Source organism: Ictidomys tridecemlineatus, chromosome 2 (assembly GCF_052094955.1).
Source record: "Ictidomys tridecemlineatus isolate mIctTri1 chromosome 2, mIctTri1.hap1, whole genome shotgun sequence".
Classification (NCBI taxonomy): Eukaryota; Metazoa; Chordata; class Mammalia; order Rodentia; family Sciuridae; genus Ictidomys; species Ictidomys tridecemlineatus.
Window position 1 is genome coordinate 117,283,553 of NC_135478.1, and position 23,732 is coordinate 117,307,284.

A 23,732-nucleotide genomic window follows, 5' to 3' on the forward strand; every position below is an offset into this window, starting at 1 on the left:
GACAAGGCCGTGTTGCTTCCGCGGGGACCAACGGACTCCTTTCAGGGCACTTCATGCCTGTGGTGTGCGGCCCAGGCCACCAACCACATTCCCATCAATTTCCTTCCAAAGCCTCCTCTGCCTTGGGAGCTCCTCCATCCCAGGAGCAAACACTGGCCGGTGCGGCCGGAGGCGGGCTGGCCACGGGCTCCATGACTGTCTCACTTGGCGCCAGCCTCTCCGACCAGCCTCCCCTTCCAAAGGAGGTCACCCTGCGCACAGACACTCGCTGGAGCTAGACCCCAGCACGGCTTAGAGCAGTAGGAGGAGTCCTGGGGGCCTGGTCCCCCGCCCCTCTGTGTCCTAGGGGCCACTGAGGCTCCCTCAAGAGGGCCAGCTTGGTCAGGGTCACTCAGTGACTAAGCGCCCTTCCTTAGCCGGCCTGGGTGTCAGCCCTTCTGCATGACGATCCCTCTCCCTTCAGTAGCCAGAGGGTCCCCTCCTGGAGTCCCACCACAGGCTGCTTGTGCGCCCGCCGATGGGCGTAGAAAGGGATCCACGGGAGGAGCAGGGAGGTCAGCCCTGGCTGGGAGCTTGTCCTGTGCGTTGCAGGACGAGAAGCAGCATCCTTGGCCTCTGCCCACTAGATGCCCCTGCCCCAGGTCCCCTGGTGGCAAAGCCACCCCCAGGGGAGAAGCCCGACCCTCAGAAAACCCTGGAGGGCAAGGAGAGCTTAGAGGGGGGTTCGGAAGAAATGGCGACGGGTTCGTTGACTGGGTGCGAAGCCTTGGCAGGACCCTTTCCCTCTCTGGGCCTCAGTTTACCCCTCCACAGGATGGGGGAACAGCTCCTCTTCTGCAAGGATTTTACAGTGGGGTCACACAGGGCGACGGACAGGACCGTGCTCCCTGCATGAATAAGTGCCACGAAAATGACACGCGGTTCCTTGTTGAGCCACCCGAGGCAAACGGACCGGCGTGGAGACGTGGCCAGGGGGCTGGGGTGGTGGCTCCGTGGCAGAGCACTGGCCTAGCTGTGTGCTGCCAGTGGCTGGCCTCTCCATCTGATCTGCTAGTGACCCAGGTGGGCAGCTGGAGGCTGTTCCTCAAACTCCACTCTTACAGCGAGGCGGACGCTCAGGTGCACGTTGGCTTCAGTCAATGTCCATGGAAAACATTAAAGATACGTTCAGGACCAAGACGCTCTGAATGGTCTCCCTGGTTGTCTCTGTCGCGGGTGTTGGACGCCCAAACTCCAGGCTCGTGTGGTCACGGGCCCAAGATGCATCTGTTTCACTCACACCAAGTGGAAACCCAGGCTGTGGGGGCAGCGGCCAGGGACTCACCTGAGGGCAGGATCCCGCAGGGTTCCACCGCCTCATGCAGGTGTGGGGTGCCCTAGAAAGGGAAGGGCAGGGGCCCTGGGGCTGGCTCACCTTCATCTCACCACCTCCACTCCCAGCCTGAAACGGGAACTGTTTCCGGCACCCTCTTCCACATTGCTGAGCAAAGTGCCCAGCGGCCGTCAGATTCTCCAGGAATGTTTGTTGAATGACCATCTGAGGGTGTGCATGAGTGAGCAAGTGGAAGACTGAATCGCCATGGTGAGAATAAAATAATGTATTTAGAGTACTCTGAACAGCACCTAAGAAAGAGCTCATCATCGAGGGTCCTACATCAGACCGACCTGGGTTTGAATCCCAGCTCCCCCAGCCCCTCCCAGTGTGTTCTCAGGCAAGTGAATTTCCCTCTCTGAACCTCAGTTTCCTCATCTGCAGAATGGTGAATGCAGCTGTCCCCACACCACAGACTTGTTCCCAGGACTAAATAAGACAATGCAAGTAGAACACTTAGCACAACCCAAGGTTCAAAGAGCCGCACCCAGGGCCACCGTGATAAATACATATGTATGAATGGAAGGACGCTCCAGGTACTAATCGTTGGTCCTGCCCCCTCTCTGCCCCATCCTCCCTTCCCTGGGGCACAGACCACGTGCGCGGAGCCAACCCTGGCAGGGCTGGCACCTGAGTGAATAAGGGCCTAGCCTTCCCGGCCCCACGCGGATGGCCCAGCGCCACCAAGTGCGGGCACAGTGCCCACGGAGGGGGCGGGGTGGGCGCCGGGGCACTGAGGCTCTCTGTGAGGCCCTGCAGAGGCGGCTGGCCTGGTGACGGTCACAGGCTCCCCTTCCGCGCGTCCCGGACCGCCCCCAGCACCTGCGCTGCAGGGTGGGAGAGAAGGGCTGCTGTGTGCGCCCTTGGCCCCCTTGGCTGCGGGAGCTCATTCGCGCTGGGCAGAGGCTGGCTGGACTCCAAGGCCCGGGAGTCAGAATGGAGGCTCCGGAGAAGGTGCTCGCGCGCCCCAGCGTGCGCCCGCGGGTCCAGCCGGGAGAGCGCCGGGTCCCCCTGGCAGAGCGGATGCCCAGTGCGTGCGGACGGGGTGGGTTGGGATGGACCTGATGAGACGGGATGGGGCTGGAGGCGGGGTGAGGGGACAGGAGGGGCAAGACCCGGTGGGGGTGGGGAGCAGAGGGATGCGGTGAATAGAGCGGAGAGACGCAGGGCGCGCTCTCCTGCTTGGGGCTGAGATCTTCCTGTAGTTGACCTAGAAGTCCCCAGGTGCTGGCCAGGCAGAGACGAAGTCACCTGAGACAGCAGGGGAGAAACGGGAACAGCTGGAGCTACCCAGTCCCGTCCCGGCCTTCTTTGCCCCCAAAGAGAAATCTCCCCTTAAAATCTCTGCCCGAGAGCCGCCAGTTCTGGAAGGGACGTTAGTGGACGTCGTGCCCAGCGCTTTGCAATCATGTTTAATCCCAGCCCTGCCAACGACTGGTTGTGTTGGGCTGGCGACTTAACTCCTCTAAGCCTCAGTCTCCTCCTCTGTAAAGTGGGAGCGTTTCTGTCCCCTGCCTCACATTGGGGTGACAGGGGAGGAAACCTCGTGTAGCAGCGTTGACCACGGGACCTGGCTCACAGTCAGCACGTCTCTCTGTTAACATTCTTCATGCCCATGGTCATGGTCCCGGGTGCCTCCTGACCCCACAGCTGACCCAGTCCAGGTGTTCCCAGAGTTTGCTGGTTATTGGGGACCGGCGATCCCTGAGTCACCCTCGGGTGCAGTGATTTGCTAGAAGGACTCACAGAACTCAGAAGCCATCAGACCTGGGGTCAGGGTCTGAAATAGCCCTGGGCAGAGGTGTGCAGGAGGATGGCCAGAGGGTCCAGGGCAAGCTCCGTTCTCCTCTCCCAGGGAGTCCTGCACAGCACCAGCCTCTCCCATCAGTGAAGCCGTGGCCACATGGGTCCTGCCAACCAAGGAGGCCCGCCTGCCCCCGGTGCCCAGGGTTTTCACTGAGGGTTTGCACACAGGCACGGTGGACCTCCTGGGTGGCCAACCTTGGTCGGCAGCACCTTTAGAAACCAGGCCTCTGCCATAAATCACATTGTCAGCACCGACTACCCAACATGGCCAAGGCCCCCCAGGTAGCTTCAGAAAGTCTCATTGGGCAGCACACGGCAAGGACCAAAGGTAACAGTGGCCCACGCCTGTCATCCCAGTGGCTCAGGAGGCTGAGGCAGGAGGATCGAGAGTCCAAAGCCAGCCTCAGCCACAGCGAGGCCCTAAGCAGCTCAGTGAGGCCCTGTCTCTAAATAAAACACAGAACAGGGCTGGGGTGGGGCTCAGTGGGTGAGGGCCCCTGGGTTCAATCCCTGGTATCCGCCCCCCCCCAAAAAAAGAGGTGGCCTTCAAGAGCCACAGTCAAGAGTCAAGTCTTTATTTGGGGTGCTCGAGGGTGGACACCCCGGTCTGCCCCGTGAGTCCTTGGTCTGGTGACTCTGGATGCACCCGCGCTGTCCTCGGGGGACAGTTCAGGACTCTCACCAAACACGACCATCCGGGAAGCTCAAGCCCCTCTTATAAGCTGGCTCAGCACTGCCCGGTCCTCCCTGGACTTTAACTCGTCTCTAGGCGACTTATAGTGGCCACTCGGATGGGACAGGGCTGTCAGCAGCTGTTACACTGTGGCAGGCCCTCGGGGCTCATGTTCAGCACAGATGCTGGGCTTTTCCAAGTATGCGCTGACCCTGCTTGATGGACTCGGGGTCGGGAGGCACTGCGTGGTCATTCCTCTTCAGGATTCATCTTGTGATTCCATTACAGAGGGGGCACACGGAGGCCCAGGCTCGCTCCCCTTGCTCCTCCCTGGGGGACCCAGGCTCTCTGACCCCTTGTAAAATGACCACCATGGTCTCGTCCTCCTCCCACCAAGTGGGCCAGGACCCTGCACCTCTGTCTGCGGGTGGGCCTTACCACCGTGAGGATGGCTCCTGGGGAGCGGCATGGGTGCTCCTGGGAGGGGACAGAACAGAGGGCAGAGGCAGCCAAGTTGGTAAACCTTATTTTGCACCCGGTTCCTCCTGCACTTGGGTTTCAGAGAGCGGCCAGCCCACAGCTCAGCGTGCAGGACCACAGCCCAGGGCGTCTTGAGGGTCCCAGCAAGCTTCCGGAGTCCCAGGCGTCCTGCGCACGGGATGCATGTGGTCCTGAGTGGGGGTGCCGCCTGGTGTGGACCATCGTGGGGAGACAGTCAGGAAACAGATCCCCGGGGCCCATTCCGACTGCGGTCAGGCCTCTGAAGGGAATGAGACAGAAAGTGGGGAGGAGGGTCTTGGAAGAGGTGAGTGCAGACCTGAAGCACAGGTGTGAAGCAGGAGGGTCCTGGACAAGGGGGAGCAGGGTGTGCAAAGGCCCTGGGGTGCAGCATGTTTTGGAAAGTTTGAGCAGCAGAAGAAGTGGCCACACTGTAGCAAAGGGCAGGAGGATAAGAGGTGTTGGAGAGGGACGTCCAAAGCCACCAAGTAGGCTGTGTAGTCCCTGGGGTATTTTGATCTTGTTCTCAGTGTTGGGGAAAACCACTGGTAGATTGAAGGAAAGAGGTTCCATGATCTGATTTGTGTCTTAAAAGAACTACCCCTCCCACCTCGGATGGGTTGTTCCCCCTCTGCTGAAAACATAAAATCTGACTTTTGACCATGTTCAGGAGCTCATCTGGTATAGGTCTTGTTTGGGGGTTAGGCAGGGGACCTGGTGAGAAAGCTGCTGTGCGTAATGTCCCACCTGAAGGTTCCCATCTGTCCTGCCAAAGGTACGGGGCCACCCGAGGCCATTCATTGCAACCTAAAGCCAGGACAGTGTCTGGAAGAGCCGGATGTGCTGAGTGCAGTCCAGGTGACCTGCACTTTGCCTGTGCAAAGGCCCTGAGGCCCACGTAGAAGGCACTCTCAAGACCTCTGGCCTCTGAAATAGCCAGACTGGGAAAAGGGGCGGCCACAGCTCACCTCGCAGGTCCTCGCCCGTGGTTTCAAACAGAGTAGGCACAAGGGTCCAGGAGGATCAGCTTCGGACACCTGGCTGTGCATCCTAAGCCACTGTGACCTGGGTCCCCAGGCACAAGTGGAGGGGCCATGAGAGGCGCACGGAGGAGGGCAGGAGAGTTCGCCAGTCAATGGCTCTTCCCCAGGAACAGCGTCCAGGGGAGACCAGGGACTCCCACCTCCGTCCCCTATCCCTCAGCGAGAGGGACGGAGGGGTGGAGTGGAAGACAAGGGCTCTCGGGGACGCCCCGCTGGGCAGGAGCAGATTTGCCCTCTCTGAAGTGGGTGAAAACCTGAAGAAGTGAGGTCTTCATTTCCATCATTGTCCCAAAGAGCACGCGGATAATGAAGCCACCTCGCGCGGTGCCCTGTGACGGTGCCGCTCTCCACCCCGGACCTCAGGCCGGCTCCGCAGGGGTGACCCTGGGCCTTGCTCAGCTGTCCCTTCCCACACAGGACAGCCGCGACCACCCGCGGGCCATTCCCTCACACGGAACTCGGTGGGCGCCAGCCTGCTGACCTCTCCTGGGGTCTGTCCTTGGCCGCGTGGCTTTTAAACATGGTGCGTTCGTTCTTCTGAGTTCTACCTGAGAGCAGGCTGGGTTTTGACCTGTCTACAGACACGGAGGAGGGTGACTCCCCGTTCTGTGGCTGTGCATGAGGTGGTCTCACTGTCGCGTGTTCACACGGGAACGTGGAGGGTCGTGTCCAGGTCTTTCCACTGTCTTTCCCCTTCCCATCCCCCTCACTCCCCTTCATCCCTCTTTGTTTGATCCGATGGACTTTGATTCTCCCCTCTCCCCCGATTGTGAGTCAGCATCCACGTATCAGAGGGAACATTTGGCGTTTTTGTATTTGGGGATTGGCTTATTTCACTCAGCATGATCATTTCCAGTTCCATTCATTTACCTACAAATGACACAATTTCATCCTTCTTTAAGGCTGAGTAATATTCCATTGTGTATATACACCACATTTCTTTATCCATTCATCTACTGAAGGGCATCTAGGTTGGCTCCACAGTTCAGCTAATGTGAATTGTGCAGCTATAAACATTGATGTGGCTGTGTCCCTGTAGTGCACTGGTTTTAAGCCCTTTGAGTATAGACTGAGGAGTGGGATAGCTGGGTCAGATGGAGGTTCCATTCCAAGCTTTCTGAGGAATCTCCACTCTGCTCTCCAGAGTGGTTGTTACATCGTCTCTTTCCATGGGGATAGATACACGCTGCACATAGAGCGCTGCATCCCTAAACCATGGGGCTGAGGCACGCACTGCTGGGTGGTGTGATTGCTGTGTGAGCACCACAGAGTGCACCTGTTCACACCTAGATGCTGCACACCTGGGCGAGCTACTCCAGCCATCGCCATGTGCGTGGTCCCTTGTTGACTGATGCCCCGTCCGGCACACAGCCGTACACGCCCAGGTAGCTGTACACGTGGACATGGGTGCACCGACACGTGTGTGCATATGAGAAGGTCTACGGTGGGATTCTCCTCCTTGTTCCCAGCAAGATTCATTTCCAGTGTCTTCTCTCCATGTTTCTTTATATACATAGAAAGCAAATTCAAATATCCTCTCTCCTGGGCTCTTCATGAACAGTAACATTCTGAACATTATTCTTGCTTTTAAATTTTTTTGATATTTATTTTTTAGTGGTAGTTGGACACGACACCTTTGTTCTGTTTATTTATTTATTTTATGTGGTGCCGAGGATCGAAGCCCAGGGCCTCACACGTGCTAGGCAAGTGCTCTGCCCCTGAGCCCCAGCCCTAGCCCTTAAATATTCTTTTAAGAAAAAAAAGGCAGATGTTTTCCCCCTGCTCTGGATCCATCATTCCTCAGTCAGCACCCTCCCCCCACCCCCACCCTACAGACACCCCTCCCTCACAGTGCAGCTCCAAGCCTCCCTTCTTCCTGCAGCTAGAGGGATATGTGGCAGAAACCGAGTGAAGCCTAGGTTTTTTAAAATATACTTTTTAATTTAATACATTTTATAAATATACTTTTTCCAAAAAAAAATTGGGGAGGTACTGGGGACTAAACTCAGGGGCACTCGGCCCCTGAGCCCCGTCCCCAGCCCTGTTCTGTGTTTTATTTAGAGACAGGGTCTCACTGAGCTGCTTAGGGCCTCGCTGTGGCCGAGGCTGGCTTTGAACTCAGTCCTCCTGCCTCAGCCTCCAGAGCCGCTGGGATGACAGGCGGGCGCCACTGGCCCTGGCTGGTTGAGCTTTCACTGGTGCATTCTAGTGGCACACCGTGGCGGGATTTGATGCTGTGTATTCACGGGCTCTTAGGAATCGGTGTCACTCCCGCTTCCTGTCAGTTTCCCCTTAACGTATGCATTTTTAACTCATCAGACCTGTGTGTGTGGACCACGTGCAGCACCGTGTGGAAACGTGCCTGTGCTGTGGAGTGGCGAAGTCCAGCCCACAAGGCGCCCGTCACTCTGTAGTGAGGAGGTCAACTCTATTAGCAGTTTGCAGTAGGAAATTCACTGTGGCTGGCGGTAGCAAGGCGCTCACCCTGGTGCAGGGCGGGTCTCCTGTCCTCCTTCCTGGCCTTTCATCAACCCCCTGGGCCCTGGGCCTCGGCTGCCCTCTCTGCTCTGTGGGTGGGTCTCCCTGGGATCCCCCTGCGCCTTGCTCTAGGAGCCTTGGCCGTGGCCCCCCTCAGTCCCCAGAGGGCCTCCGCTCTTCCTGCAGCGGCGCGGCTGTCCCCTGGGGGTCCATAAGGGCTGCCTCTTGCTGGCGGTGACTTGGCCTGGATCCGGGTCTCCTCCTGCTCCTGCAGCACGGCCGGGCTCCACCTTTTGCCCTTGAAGTTTTGCACCTGGAAACAGGTTTCTCTGTGGCACTAGTGTCCCGGTGGGGACCTCTGAGTCGAGGGGAGAAAGACTGTCCTTGTCAAGCTCCTGCCAGGCTGTCCCTGTGGCCGGTGGCCCTGGGCCCTGCAGGCAGCTGTCCGGGGTGCGACCCTGCCGTCTTCTCCTGGTCCCCACAGACGGCGTCAGCTCCTCTAGGTTCAGGCCTCTGCGATCAGCGCTTTCTATGGTGACATTCTGTGCCATCTGAGCAGATGTCAACAACCATACACGTCTCTCTGCTTGGGGACACACCCACGTGGAGCCTAGAAACCGCCATTTCTGGAGCCTCTCTGGCTCTGAGGACGTGGGTTCCTGCACCCCCTGCACAGGGACCCCGGCCCGGGCTCTGCACCCGCTCTGCCCCGTGGGTGGCCTAACACACCCCAGAAGAGGCTGGACCGGGGTCCCTGGCTGCTCTCGAGCAAAGCTGGAGTGAGGTGGGAGACGGGTTGGGACAAAATGTGGGGCCCCGTGGGAAGCGGCTACGGAGAGAGCCAGAGGCCACCTCAGGGTCAGTGTGGCACCATGCGACACCCAGCTGCCCCAGACTCCAAGTTAGCTGGTCTACTTCAGAGTCACCAAGAGCAGTGCTCAGAGGGACAAAGCTGGAGGGAGCCTCACTGTCACCTAAATGGCGGATGGACGGTCAACAGCCTCAGGTCACTCGGCAAGGTGATTTTTCAATTTTTCAACATCAATCAAACTTTTAAATATGTAAATTTCCCAGCTGGGGAATGCAACAGGTAGGGGCATCGCCTGCAGAAATCACCTGGACAGATTTAGGGACAATATGCACTGATTTCTGTGTTGTACGGAGAGAGATGAAGGCCAGGACAACAACTCAGATACTAGTCAACAGGAGACTGGTTTGGTAACACACATGTTGATATTTTAATGGAGCCTTTTAAAAGAATGAAGTGATCATCTGAGTGTGAACATGAAAAGGTCCCCATGCTGGAGTCTAGGCAAAGAGTCGGTAGCAGAACACTAATGTAATGGAATACTATACAGCAGAGAAAATGGGTCCACAGTAACCCTTAACAACATGGGTGAATCCCACAGAATGCCAAGCCAAAAAAATAAAAAATAAAAAAGTAGTTTTCAGGAAAATTCACAGGGTCTGGTAGTATTTATATAAAGTCTTAAAACATGCCATGCCATATAAAGTTCAGAGATCTTGATCTCCCTAATACATAAATGCAGACCATAAACAACAACAATAATTAAGTGCATGTAATAAATGAGAGTGCTGAACACTAAATTAGAAATACAGTTAATTCCAGGAGGAAAAGCTCAAGTGCAGGTGGGGGCGGCATAATTATTCCTGGCGCGGCACTTCTCGAGCAGGTGTTCCTACACGGGCCTTCCTGCGCCAGTCTCGAGCTCTCTGGATGGCGGATGGTTCTGGATTCTCTCCTCCGTCAGCGGCAGAGCTTCCTGAGCTCTGGTGGAGTGGTGGGCTGCAGCGCTGGCGAGTTCCCAGGCTGCGCGGGAGGCCCGGCTCCACGTAGTGAGCCTCGCAGACCCGGCTGGGGCAGCCCATGGTGCAGACGAGGACAGCTGGGTCCCCGGGTCCCCGGGAGGGACATGTCACTGGCCGTCAGCAAGAGCTGCGTCTAGAACAGGAGCCGTCCCGAGCCAGCCCCAGGCTCCTGGGGGCTGTGGCACCAAGAAGGTGTGACACCATCGTCATCGTCATTGCAGTGCATTGCTTCAGAGACGCGACAAGACCCTTCCATCCGGGTGTCCCTGGAGGGCAGGTGGATGCACAGGGCAGTGGGGGAAGCCTTTCAATTTTCTACTTTTTGGGTATTCTTGCTTTTTTTTTTAATAAGCTATTTTCTGGGGAAAAAAATATTTGAGGATGCAGAGAAAGTGAAAGAGCCTCAGAAACAGGTCGGAGAGGGTCTGACTCCAGCCCAGTCTGCTCTGTGACCTTCCACAAGTCACCTCCCCTCTCTGAGCCTGGATTTTTTTTTTATCTATAAAATGGGGGAGCAAAATGCCCACCTCAGGATTGCCTGGGATCAGAGTGAGACCATAAACGGGACTGTCCTGGTGGAGTGCAGGTCACCTCAGGAGGCCAGGACTGCGAGCATGGGGCTGCAGGTGGAGGCCCGGCTAGCCCACAGGTGAGACCCCGTCCCAGCCGCCCCCGCTGCTCCTCATCCCGGAGAGCCCAGGAGATCAGCACCCAGATCACCTGGGGGTCCCTGTTCCCACAGGGCTGGGTTAAGAAGGTGACCCCATCTGCATTGGCTCCACGAAGCCAGAGCAGTGTCCACCAGCTCTGTCTGTTCATGGCCCAGGTAGACCTGGGGTGCCCGCGGCCTGAGACTGGCACAGAGTAAGGACTGGCGGACGAGCGGATGGCAAGCGAGTGGGTGGGTGGGTGGAGGGTGGGTGAAATGACACAAGTGGAATGAGGGGACTTTAGTGTCCCTCAATCCAGCTTCCTTATCTTTAAATCGAGGACTCAGCCAGGACTTGCTCCAATGCTGTAAAGTCCAGCGACTGAGCCCAGCGGGGCCACCAGCTCTGGAATCAGGAAGGAAGATCTTCAGGGCTGGGGACGGCCCTGGGTCTCCGTGGTCAGGCCAGGGATCCCCCACCAGAGGAGATGGTGCCATCCTCAAGTGGGCGCTGGGCCATGCTGGGAGCTGCCTTGGGTGGCCACATGGAGAGGGTGGAGGGGGGTTGGCCAAGCCAGGGGGGCCGCTCAGGGTCTGGCTGGCCTGCATTTGTCCCCAGAAAAACAGTCCAGCTCAGATGTTGAAGGCATAAAACTGTCGGCCTTCAGGGTGGCCCGTGAGTTCCCGGGGTGCTGTGGTGTTGAGGTGCTTTGCTGAGGTTTTCCAAGTCCCAGACAACCTCGTTTGGTTATTGTACTCACATGCTGTGTGACTCTAGGCAGCTCTGCCCCCTCTCTGAACCTGAAGTGTCTTCTCTGGGTCGTCTGGAACCATGATCTCTGGGAGCCTCTGGGTCTTTAAGATGTGACCTTGGCTTCTTGGGTGTGTTCCCACCCCCCAACCAGGGCGGGCTCGGCGAGTCCTTACAGCGGAATCTGAAGGTTCCCAGAAATAACTACACAGTGGGGGTTCATGATGATGTTTACAACAGTGACTCACATTTTCATAGTGCGCTTCCCCAAAAATACATCCATTGATTCACCCACCAGTTCTGGCTCCTAAAAACGGCCTCAGTAAACAGTCCTACGAGGGAAGAATCACCGCCGTCCCTACCAGGAAATTGCATCCCAAAGGGGCTCCTGACTCAGTGAGTAGAGGGCTCCCGTCCTCACAAACTGCCTTCAACCAGCCAATGCTGAAGCCAGCACCCAGCCTCCGCCCTTAGCCAGGCTACAAACATGCTCTGTCATGCCAGAGGCTGGGGAGGCTGAGGCAGGAGGATCGCAAGTTCAAAGCCAGCCTCAGCCACAGCGAGGCCCTAAGCAGCTCAGGGAGACCCTGTCTCTCAATAAAACACAGAATAGGGCTGGGGACGGGGCTCAGTGGTCGAGGGCCCTGAGTTCAATCCCTGGTACCCCTCACCCCAAAAAAAAGCCTCAATTTTTTTGTTAATATATATTTTTCACATTAAATAAAGTATTAAATGCATATTACACCGAGGTTTGTAACAACAACAAAAAAAAATGTCAAAAGCAGGAGGAAGGACGAGGTCACCACTGGTCCCAGGCAACGAGGCTCGGAATCATGACATCTTCAAATCACCCTTCCCAGCCCCTCGGCGGCTCCCGGCCATTGATACAGCGGAGCCTCCCATCCACCGAGCCGCCTCCTCCATCACAGTTAGAAAAGGGGAGAGAGGAGGGCGCCCCTCCCGGCTAGGACGGCAGGACGCCGCGGACGGTCCCTGGAGAGACAGCCACATGGACGCGCACTCCATTAAGACTCCATCCCGTCCCGAGCGCTGGGTGGCCTGGGGTCTGCGTCTGTCTCCCTGAGTCCCCCCACATCTCTCAGACGCCCAGGGTCCCCAGAGGAGAAAGGGGTCCCCTGCGCCGAGTGACTGACAGCATCTGCTGAGCCCTGAATGCGCGCCATCGGGAAGGCAGCAGCCGCCAAGGGTGAGGCGGTGATGGAGGGTTTTAATCGCTCTGAGGAAAAGGACCGAATTTAACTTAATGGCCACGGGGCCCCCAGGAAAAAGCAGCCCATGAGAGCGGGTTATGGAGTTGCCAGATCCCCGGCTCCAGGGCCAATGCAGACGACATCGCGCAGCCTGCGAGCAGCTCGGCCAGCTGCACAGGTTGCAGACTATACGTTTGAGCCCCCAAGAGGGTCCCGCTTGTGTGGGATCTGCAGGGGCCGGGGGATGCCCGGGCAGAGAGACAGGCAGAGTGGTGGGCACCAAAGTCCCCTGGACTGGCAGGCTTTCATGGGAAGAGGCTGACTGTCCCCAGCTGCAGTCCCTCTCTCTAGTCCTTCCAGTTAGCTCTGGCTCACAGCCACCACCCTGGGGACCCCGGGCTGGGGGGGGGTGATGATGAAGTCTGTCCCCTGTATGTCCTTCCGCTGCCATTGGTGATATTGGGGTCTTGGAGGACTGAGATCACCACGGGAGGTCACAGGCCTTGGAGAGACACAGAGTCACCCCTATCCCTCAAACCCACACCCGCTCTTGGCGCCTGCACCCTTGAGCACCTACGGGGCAAACTGAAGGAGGACCGCGAAGCAAGTCAGCCAGACCCCAGGTTCCCAGCTGCCCACACCTCCCTGTCAGGCCAACGCAAATCAAAACCACCACGACGTGGCTCCCCACCCCAGTCAGAGTGGCTGTCACCACACACCAAAAAAATAGAGAGATGCTGGCCAGGACGGGGACAAAAGCCAACTCTCCTACGTGGCTACTAGAAATGTAGCCCAGTGCAGCCATAATGGAGAGCCGCGGATGGAGGTTCTTCAGAACACGAGAAATGGAACTACCATATGCTCCAGCTCTCCCACTCCTGGGCACGGACCCAAAGGACATAGAACCAGTATACCACAGAGGCATCTGCCCTTGCAGCACTGTTCAAAAGAGCCACACTATGGAACCAACTGAGATGTCCACTGACAAGTGAACGGATAAGGAAAACGTGGTGCTTATACGCAGTGGAGTACTATACAGCCTGGAAAAGGGAGGGACCTGTCATTTGCAGGCAACACAGCTGGAACGAGGAACCTCATGTTAAGTGAAATGAGCCAGGCACAGAAAGGCAGACATCATGGGATCTCATCCATCTGGGAAACTGAAAATGCAGTTCTCATGGAAAAACAGAATGTGATCCCTGGAGTCTAGGAAGGGTCAGGAAATGAGCACAGAGTGAACAGAACAACCACCAAGACTCAGTTTGATTTCTCCCACAGCCCAGGAGAGCAACTGGGGTCTGGTGGCTGACCACCTGATTTATTTCAGAATACTGAAAAAGGAGAGCCCCGAGGTTCCCAACACACAGAAAGGATAACGGGTCAGGTAGAGGGAGGTGCTAGTTACCCTGATGGGATCATCACGCATCTTAGCATGTATTGAGTTATCATATTGGACTCCCCCGAGTAGCTCCAAATAACAAAAACTTTTAATTGCCAGAGGGGTTTTGGCAACCTGAGCTCCCTAGGACTCATTCCTAGAGACGGAGATTGGGTGGGTCTGAAGCTGGGGGCAGGCAGGATTATCCTGGAGAAAACTCTAGAACCCAGAGCCACAAAATGAGAGTCTGGGAGGGAACAAAGAAGGTGCTGTCCAAGCTGAGGAGGATACCAAGCAACCCCAGAATTTCCTAACAGAGCCAGCCGCACAGTCTGAAATCAAGGAAGAAATGCCGGGTGGACTGCGGATTTATTTAGAGCCAGGCGAAGCCGCCCACACCTGCATCCCAGCAGCTCAGGAGGCTGAGGCAGGAGGATCACGAGTTCACAGCCAGCCTCAGCCACAGCGTGGCCCTGAGCAGCTCAGGGAGACCCTGTCTCTCAATAAAACACAGAACAGGGCTGGGGACGGGGCTCAGTGGTCGAGGGCCCCTGAGTTCCATCCCTGGTACCAAAAAAAAAAAAAAAATCACTTAGGATCCCAAAGCCTCGTCTGTAAAGCAGGAGTGATGGTTTCTCCCTTGCAAGGCTGAGAAAGAGCTGAATGAGGTAATGGGGGTGACACAGTTGTGCATCCCTGGCACCCAGCCAGCACAGGACAGTGCTCCGGACATCACTGTTGCCGCGGGCAGGTGCGTGTCCTGCTCTCTGTGGGTCCGTATGTGCAGGTGACAAGACTTGCTCTGCCGAGCTCTCCCTCCCTGTGTCCTCCTGCCCCCTGGTGGCGGAGGGCACTGTCTGGGAAGCCGACCACACGACCCAATAGAGCCCTTCAGCCGGCGGGGACTTCGCCCAGCGAGCAGGGTTAACAAGGGCTCTGGGAATCATTGTCAACCGCTTGTTTGTTCCAAAAACCATGTCATAGCAGGATGAGCCCCTCTGTCACGCTCATCAGGCTGCATATTTGACACCTAGAGGGACCCAGGAGCATCTGTGCTGGTGAGCGGTGGCCCGGACAGGATGACCCCTGGGGACCCCGGAGACTGGCTGCACCCAGCTGTTGGCATCAACCACAGCTGGGCGCCAGAGCTGGGTGTCCCGACCCGCCACCTCCACCAGCTCCGTCTGGTCACCCTCTCCTCACTCCACAGTCTATAGAGACTGTCACCATCAATCCTTCGGTGAAAGCCACCGCTTTCGGAACAAACTCGCTTCCCCTCCAATCCTCCGAGTCGAGTGGGAAAATCCCGCGTCTACCCCACAAGGGGCGGGGCCAGGGGAAGGGCGAACCCCAGGCCCCCCACGACCTTGGCCTGCCCCGCTGTCCCCCGCACGCCCTCTCCTCTGCGGCTGCTGAGCCACGCTCCCCGACAGGGACGTCTGTGGCCGCCGGTGGCAAACCTTGGCCGTCTGTGTGGATCCAGCCTGCGAGGCCAGCTCCGTGAGAGCAAGTGAACCTTCCCACCGCTGCTCAGACGCCTCCAGAGGACATCCCTGAGGGCCCCCAGGGCGGCCACGGCGCTGACCAGTGCCTCTCTGCAGGAAACCCAGGAGGACAGCTCTGGGGCCCAGCGCCTCTGTCCCACCGTGTCATTTCTCTCCATCTGGATCCTCACGGCCTGGCCGGGGACGAGAGAGGAAGGAATGGCGACAGTGGCTGCAGTGACGGAGCCCACCTGCGAGAGAGGCGCTGTCCCTGTGCTGAGGGGAGAGGGGAGAGCAGCCCCACTGGACAGGCAGGACAACTGAGGCTCACAGAGGGGCAGCCGCTGACCGGCACCTGGAAGAGCTGGGCCCAGGAGGGTCCACGAAGCTCTTTTCAAGCAGGATTCAGGCCAGGAAGGCCCTTAAATAACCTCTCTCGGTGGTTCTCCAAGTCCCCAAGTTCCCTTGGGAATTTTTATTTTGGGGGAGGGAGTGTACCAGGGATTGAACTCGGGGGCACTCGACCCCTGAGCCCCATCCCAGCCCTACTTTGCATTTTATTTAGAGACAGAGTCTCCCTGAGTTGCTTAGGGCCTCACTGTTACTGAGGCTGCCTTGGAACTCATGATCCTCCTGCCTCAGCCTCCAGAGCCTCTGGGATGACAGGTGCGCGCCACCAGGCTCAGCTCCCTCAGGACTTTTTGACTCTGTGATGCCATACGAGCAATATGCCTTCAGTAGAAACTGTGCCTGGGGTTTGGAATCTGGGTCTTTTTCCAGACAGGCAACATATGGTACCATCTTCCCCTGAGAGGCGGGGCGGGGGCGGGGCGGGGGCGGGGCCGCGGCTCTGGGGCGCCACCTAATGGACAGTTGGGACCATCCCTACCCTGTAGTTGGTCGTGGCTAAACTGCCATGCTGGGTAGGTCGCATGTCCCCAGCACGTTTTCAATTCACGGTGTTTTCAATTTGCAACGATGTCATGCAGCAGAGTTGGAGGAGCATCTGTAGAGGGTTTTACTTTCAAGATAAACATGAAGGCTGGGGCTGGGGCTCAGTGGTAGAGCACTTGCCCCGCATGTGTGAGGCACTGGGTTCGAGTCTCAGCACCACATACAAATAAATGAATAAAATAAAGGTCCATCAACAACTAAAAACTGTATTAAAAAAATAGATAAAATGAGTCACAAGCGTTGCACAGCAAGAAGACCCCACCAGGTCCTGGCCCCTGCCTCCCTACATAACCAGGGCTGTCCCTGATCACCCTCCACCTGTGCCTCCAGCTCCCTTCCAAGTCCTCTTTCACATTGGGCCTTCGTGGGTCTTCACATATCCTCCTCTTAGCCAGGCATCCTTGTGTGATGGACAACATGTGCAACCGTACATGGCAGACTGTGTGAAGACCCTGTCCTCTCTCTGTCCTGTTAACACACAAACTTCTCTCTCTCTAATTGTTACTGTTTAGAAATGTGATTGTCTCTATTTTCCTGTCCACCGCCCCTGGCCATCCAGCTCATACCCAACTACACCTTGGCACTGTGGCCTTGGTTTCTACAGTCCTGATGCTTAACTGGGTCCCAGCAGGAGCCACCCTGAATCTTTGGGAAAGGGAGGACAGGAAGGGAGCAGAGGAGGGATGGAGACTGTGAGGGGGGACCTAAAGGGCAGCCTGCAGCCTTGGGGACCCTCTCCCCCTTCTACCCAAGCTGACAGGTGTCTTTTCTTCTCTTCCCAAGATGCGGGACCAGAGGGCGCCTTGGGTCCTTCCGATCCTTACCTGCTGCCCTCCGACACGCTGGACAGCGGCAGCCTGAGCAAAGAGAGCCCCGAGGAAGGGGTGACCACGGTCCCCGCGACCCCCGCGCAGTCGGGGGAGGAGCTCGGGGGGCCGGAGCTGGAAGGAACGGGACCCTCGGCGCATCCCCAGCCCCCGGCTCTGTCGCCGCTGCTTCCAGAGGAGACCGGCCCCGAGCACCGGGTCCCGCCCCGGAGGACGCCGCCGGCCATCAGGCAGGGGCACCCGCGGCCACCGGCCACCTCGGCAGCGGCGGTCCCGAGCGCAGGGTCCCACCCCGCGCGCCCGGCCCTCCTCTCCTCCGCCACCGAGGAGCCCCGTCCCTCAGGGGACCTGGACCCGGTGGTGGCTTCCGAACCGTCCTCAGAGGTGGGCAGCTGGCCGGAGCGGGAGGAGGGCACGGTCCCCACCACGCCCGCGCCGCCGCAGCTGGCACCCTTCACCTCGCAGCCCTGGGTGGCCCACACGCTCCCGCAGGGGCCCGGCCCCCAGGAGCCCGCTGCGCCCCGGGACGCCCACGAGGCCACCCCCGACGACGCCAGCACCGTGACCCTGATGGACAAGGGCGACAACGAGCTGACAGGCTCGGCCTCCGAGGACAGCCAGGAGACCACCACGTCCACCATCGTCACCACCACGGTCATCACCACCGAGCAGGCGCCAGGTACTCAGCCCGCGGCCCTCGGCTGCCGCCCAGCGGACGTCCCCGTTCCGGGGGAGCGACACTGGCCGGCAGAGGGGCCTTCTGGCCTTTCCAGAGCCGCCCACCCCACTTTTTGCAGAGCTGGGCTCTGAACCCAGGGCCTCCATGTGCCAAGCGAGCCCCCACGTCCCCAGCTGCCCCAGGGACACTTCCTTTCATCATGACATTGTCCTCTGTATCTGTGGGGCATGGTGGCACTTGTCTATCATCCCAGCAGCTCAGGAGGCTGAGGCAGGAGGATCGAGAGTTCAAAGCCAGCCTCAGCCACAGCGAGGCCCTAAGCAACTCAGCCAGACCCTGTCTCTCAATAAAATATCAAAAGGGCGGGGGATGTGGCTCGGTGGTTAAGTGACCCTGGGTTCAATCCCAGGTACCAAAAAGAGAAAGAGAGAAAACTTGCACGTGCACTAATCATGTACAGACTTTCCCATCCTTATTCCCTAATCCATGCCCTAGGATGACTATTCGCCCAGCATTCAGAGGGTAGCCAGGATTACAAATAATGACACGAATATACAATAATCTAAATGAAGTAGGTAAAGGGTCACAGGTTCTTCTGAACATAGGACACCCTTTCTCCTAAGGGACCGGTGCCTGCACAGACTTTGACATCTGAGGAAGTGCCCGAGCGAGCCTCTGGTAATGTCCAGGCGCGGCTCTGCGTGTGTTCCTCTAGATGCGGGGACCGTGCCACTTCTGCACTGAGTCCTTCACCTGTGGGAGAGGGGCCCCCAACAGCCCAGCAAGGTGGGGTGTCCTTGAAGAGTGTAAGCTCTGGGTCTGACTCGCGTTTGCTGTGTGAGCTTGGCCACCCAGCCACCCTCTCTGAGCCTTTGTTGACCTGGTTCTAAAATGGATCTGAGGATCCTATGGGGATAAGTGGGTCAGCCCTGCAGGCTGCTTAGAAAGGATTCCAGCAGCACTTAGTGGCTTGGTTTGGGTATTTTATTGCCACTTTGATGATCATATCCGTTCTAGAGCTAAGGAGTCAACAGCAGCAGGAGGGACAGGAAAACGCGGTTTCCCCTAGAAGCCCTCCCCGTCCCCCTCCCCCGCCCCCGCCCCGGCAGCCCCCCCCCCCCCGTGGGCTTTGAGCCTCCGCGTGTGTGGCCCCTGTCCTGATCCAGTGCTCCCCTCAGCCCTCTGCAGCATGAGCTTCTCCGACCCCGAGGGCTACATCGACTCCAGCGACTACCCACCGCTGCCCTTCAACAGCTTCCTGGAGTGCACCTACAACGTGACCGTCTACACCGGCTACGGGGTGGAGCTCCAGGTAACCCGGCAGGGGCCTGCCAACTTCCCCCTGCAGGACCTCTCGGGAGGGTGGTCTTCGCCAGGCCTCCTGCTGTCACCTGAGCAGTTAGGTTCTCTTTCTCTCCCACCAGGGCTGTTTGAGCTGGGTTTTGACAAGAGAGTAGGGGTCCCCAGCTGAGAGCCCCTGGAGAATCATGGAACCGAGATGGTGGGGCATTCCCCCCAGGAGGAAGGCCCTTGGTACCCTGCTGCTCAGCACACACCCACGGGGAGGCCCCGCCTGGTTCATTGGATTCTTAAACATTTCTGTGTGAATGGAAAGAAAAGCAGGGAGCTCACACCTCCATGTGCTAAGTCTCAGCTCCGTCAAAGCTGTGCAGCCCCGGGAAAGATCTTCACCTCTCTGAACCTCAGCTTCCCTTTCCGTAAAATAGAAGTACTGTTATCAGTTCGAAGGAGGACTAAACCCAGCAATCCAGAGAGAGCACAGAGCACTTGGCCAGAGCCCCCAGACACAGGACACGATGCTCAGGACGCGGTGCCCTGCGCCCTCGGCACTCCCACAACCCTGGCTCCAGCCTTCCCGGGAGGCCGCCCCTGGAGGCAGGCCTGAGGGTGGGATGCTGTCCAGCCAAGGGTCCCCCAGAGGAAAGGAAGAAGGTGGGATCGGAAAAAGGGTCCCACCCAGAGGATGGTGGGGCACTGGGCATGCTCCTTGGGACTCAGAGAAGGTCTCAAAGGTGAGGGCCATCTTGGTGGGGCTTTGATGAATGAGTAGGAGTTCATCAGGGAGAAGAATGCCTGGCCTGAAGAAGGAAGGGCTCATGGGAGAGCCTCGCTCTGCTTAGACACAGGGCACAGGGGCTCTGTCCCCAGCCCTGCTCTGAGGCCTCAGTCTTGGGCCAGGCAGTGTGAATCACACGCACACGCTCTGTTCATCCTCACTGTGAAACCACTGCAGTTTCTCCCTTCTCCCTCGTCCAATGCTAGAAAGTGGGAAAGACCAAGCAAGAACACGGTTCTTTGGAAGGGGGTTGGTGGCCCTGCAGACAAGAGCCACCAGTTAGGAGGATATGTGCAGGGGCCTGAGGATACCCCAGAGACGAGACCCCAGCCCTCACCTGCCAATTCACACAGAGCAGGAGAATGTGCTCAATCACCCCCTAAGTGTTTATTGAGCACCTACTAGAACCAGGCACTATTCCAGGCCTGGGGGTGGGGGTCCCTGAGCAGCATGGAGAATCCCCACCCTCTCGGAGTGGACACTGGTGAGATGTCCTCTCGTGTCTCCTGGAGAGTGGGCCTCAAGCACAAGTTGGCCAGACCCCTGCTTCCAGCCCTCAGCTCCAGGAGAGTCTATGCCACCCACCAGCACCCAGGAGCCTCTGACCAGGACAGCCACGGGTGCCCCTCAGACCACAGGACCCTTGCACGGCCTCTTCCCTCCAGCTTGGTTTTACCCTGTCCCCTTGGTCTTTGGGGAACTGAGAGGACAGACAGCTCCAGGCTCCTGTGGACTGGGGCTTGGGGCCCGGGGTTCCCATGGACCAGGGGCTGGTACAGGTACCACATTGGCCGTGTCTGGGCCAGCTGGGGCGCTACACTGATGTCCTCGCAGCCTGCCCTGTCAGACAAGGCTCAGCGTTTCTGTCTGTCTGTCCCTTCCGTCCCCAGGTGAAGAGCGTGAACCTGTCTGAGGGGGAGCTGCTGTCCATCCGCGGCGTGGACGGCTCCACCCTGACGGTCCTGGCCAACCAGACGCTCCTGGTGGAGGGGCAGGTGATCCGAAGCCCCACCAACACCATCTCCGTCTACTTCCGGACCTTCCAGGACGACGGGCCCGGGACCTTCCAGCTGCACTACCAGGGTACGCCAGGCCAGGCCACCAGACGGGGCGCCCGCCTCCGTGTCCCTCCGGCCCCACTGAGCCTTCGGGAGGTGGAGTTAGGTGACAGCCCTTCTCGGGATGGTGTCTCCGGCAGCAACGGGAGTCTGCGGTCCCCAAAGGAGCCAGTCCCCTTGAGTCACGTTGTCAAAATATCGCCATAATCCGCGAGCTGCCGTATCCCTGCATTAGATAACATCCCCTCACGTTTCTGGTAATGACTGCGATTTCAGGGAAATGTGTCAGGATAGACATTATGCTAGAAAATGATCCGCGCTGCTCCTGTGACAGACTCGCAGGCTCCGCTAATAAGCCAACCCCGTGCTGCCTGCAGCCATGAGGGACAGGTGTCCCGGAGACCCGCTAGGGGCTGATGGAAATAAGCTGCCACTCCCCCTGCTCAAGTCCATGGCCCTGGGTCCCCTCTGAGGCTCCTTTGGACTCCCGAAGAAGAGCCTGCGGCCCCAGCAGCCCTCTGTCTCCAGGTCTCCCCCACTTGCTTCCTGCCTGATTCTCTCCCTCTCGCCTCGTCCTCTCTCCTCCTTCCCTTGCTTTCTGGCTCCCTTTATGTCTCCCTCTTTTCCTTCCTGTCCCTCTCTCCTTCCTCCCTTCTCCTCTCCCCCCGTTTTCTCACCTCCTGGCTGCTCTGTGATGTCAAATGTCCCTTTTCTTAACTAAGAGCCCCTCCTTGGATATTTGCCGGTCACCAACATACCCACCTGGACGGTGAAGCCCTTGGCCACACATCTGGATTTGGGGGTCCCTGTCCATGATGGACCAGGCGGCTGGAAGAACAAATCATTGCTGACTTTTCCCTGGAGGGCTCTGCACCAGGGGGAGGGCTCTGCACCAGGGGGAGGGCCATCGACAGAGGGGCCCACCTCCTCACACCTGGTGATCTGAGACCCCCTGTGCTGTTGTCACGGACCCAAAACAAGAGAGAAAATAACTCGTTGAAACCGTGAACACGAACTTCCTCCCCAGACACGCTGGGAGCCAAGACAGGTGTTCCATGCCCAACCGCCGTCCAGGAGTGGGGTCAGCATGACCTTGACATCAGGCGCTGCGCAGGGCTCAGGCCCCACCAGCACCCCACCACCTGAAAACCTACTGTGCGCCAGCCCCGTGCTCGGCCGCCCTCCCCCAGCAGGATCTCCTTTCATCTTTGCACTGCCCCAGGAAGAGGAAGAGCAGGAGGGTCAGGGAGATGAGTCTCAGGGCCACGGGGTTCCAAGTGAGAGAGTAAGGACGGGGACCACACATGTGTCCTCCCAGCGGCTTTGCCTCCCCAGCCAGGGGCTTTTTTTTATTTTTTATTTTTATTTTTTGGGGGGTACCAGGGATTGAACCCAGGGGCCCTCGACCCCTGAGCCCCACCCCAGCCCTATCTTGCATTTTATTTAGAGACAGGGTCTCACTGAGTGGCTTAGGGCCTCGCTGTGGCTGAGGCTGGCTTTGAACTCGTGATCCTCATGCCTCAGCCTCCGGAGCCGCTGGGAGGACAGGCTGAGAACATAGGGGGCCCGTCCTGCAGAGGCTGCATTTCTAACATCTAAACCAGCACAGGGAGGTGCACAGGCGACACCTGCCCTCCAGTGTGAGAGAGAGACTCAGTGGGGCCAGGGAGTTGTTTTTAACCCCAAAGCTGCTGTCACTAGCTAGGCGGAGCCAGGAGTTTTGAGCCGCGAGACAGTGCTACTCGGGGATCAGTGAAAGTCACAACCCCCTTCCGCGTCCCCAGGGCCTTGTCATTTCTCCTCAGCACAAATGGGCCCCTGGAATGTGGGTTGCGTCCTGGCCACCCCCTTGGCGGGATGGGGTGACGGCCTCTGTCCTTGCCCTTCTCCCCAGCCTTCATGCTCAGCTGCAACTTCCCCCGCCGGCCCGACTCCGGGGACGTCACCGTGATGGACCTGCACTCGGGCGGGGTGGCCCACTTCCACTGCCACCTGGGCTATGAGCTGCAGGGCGCCAAGACGCTGACCTGCATTAACGCCTCCAAGCCCCACTGGAGCAGCCCGGAGCCCGTCTGCTCAGGTAGGCCCCGCCCACTCGGTAGGCCCCGCCCATCCCGGCCCCGCCCATCTAGGTCCCGCCCATCCCGGCCCCACCCTCCAACCCAGGACCTCAGAAGAAGCTCAGGCCCGCCGCCACCCAGAGGAGACTGCTCCGAGTTCACCCACCCCTGAGGGCTTACCTCTTAACTGGGGTAAAACACTGCACAAAATTTTCCACCAGAAACATTTAGTGTATTCACAATATTGTGTCACCATCACCACAGTCTAGTTCCAGGACATCTTTATCCAAACGGAAACCCTCTCCTCCTGAGAAGTTCCTCCCCATCCTCTCTCCCCGAAACCCCTAGCAACCACCAGGCTCCTTTCTGTCCCCCGGGGATCGGCTCATTGTGGAAATTCATGTACACGGGATCATATCTCACGTGATTTCTGTAACCGGCCATGACATTGGCAAGGTTCGTTCAGATTTCAGGTTGTATGGGAGCTCCGTTCCTTTTCATGGCTGTATAATATGCATTGCGTGGTTCTACCAGCTTTTGCCTTTCTGACCATGGGCATTGGAGTGGCCTCCACTTTTTGCTGTTGTAAGTGAGGCTGCTGTGAGCATTTGTATGCAAGTCTTCACGGGGACATAGTTCTCATGTCTCTTAGGTATCCAAAAAATGGAATTTTCCCATGCAGTGGTTTTATATTTCCAAGAGCCATATGTTCGAGGACACCCGTTTCTCCTCTTGTTATACCCCATGCTATTGTCATAGCGGTCATACCGGTATGAAAGTGCCGTTTGGTCTTGTTTTGCCGTGCTGGGAATTGAACCCAGAGCCTCCCACATGCTAGGCATGTGCAGTACCACTGAGCCGAATCCCAGCCCTCATGGTGGTTTCCACACTTCCCTGATAACCA

General features: G+C 58.0%; 1 protein-coding gene across 6 annotated transcripts in view; it reads left to right on the forward strand.

Moving 5' to 3' along the window:
* The window catches only part of Sez6l (seizure related 6 homolog like), a 161,968-nt gene that overhangs the window by 89,297 nt on the left and 48,939 nt on the right, over positions 1–23,732 (forward strand). For all 6 annotated transcript variants that reach the window (XM_078039643.1, XM_078039637.1, XM_078039638.1 and 3 more), the window contains exons 2-5: positions 16,911–17,633; positions 18,812–18,945; positions 20,601–20,793; positions 22,663–22,848. In XM_078039643.1, the coding sequence (XP_077895769.1) occupies positions 16,911–17,633; positions 18,812–18,945; positions 20,601–20,793; positions 22,663–22,848 (1,236 nt within the window). The remainder of the gene's footprint in view (positions 1–16,910; positions 17,634–18,811; positions 18,946–20,600; positions 20,794–22,662; positions 22,849–23,732) is intronic.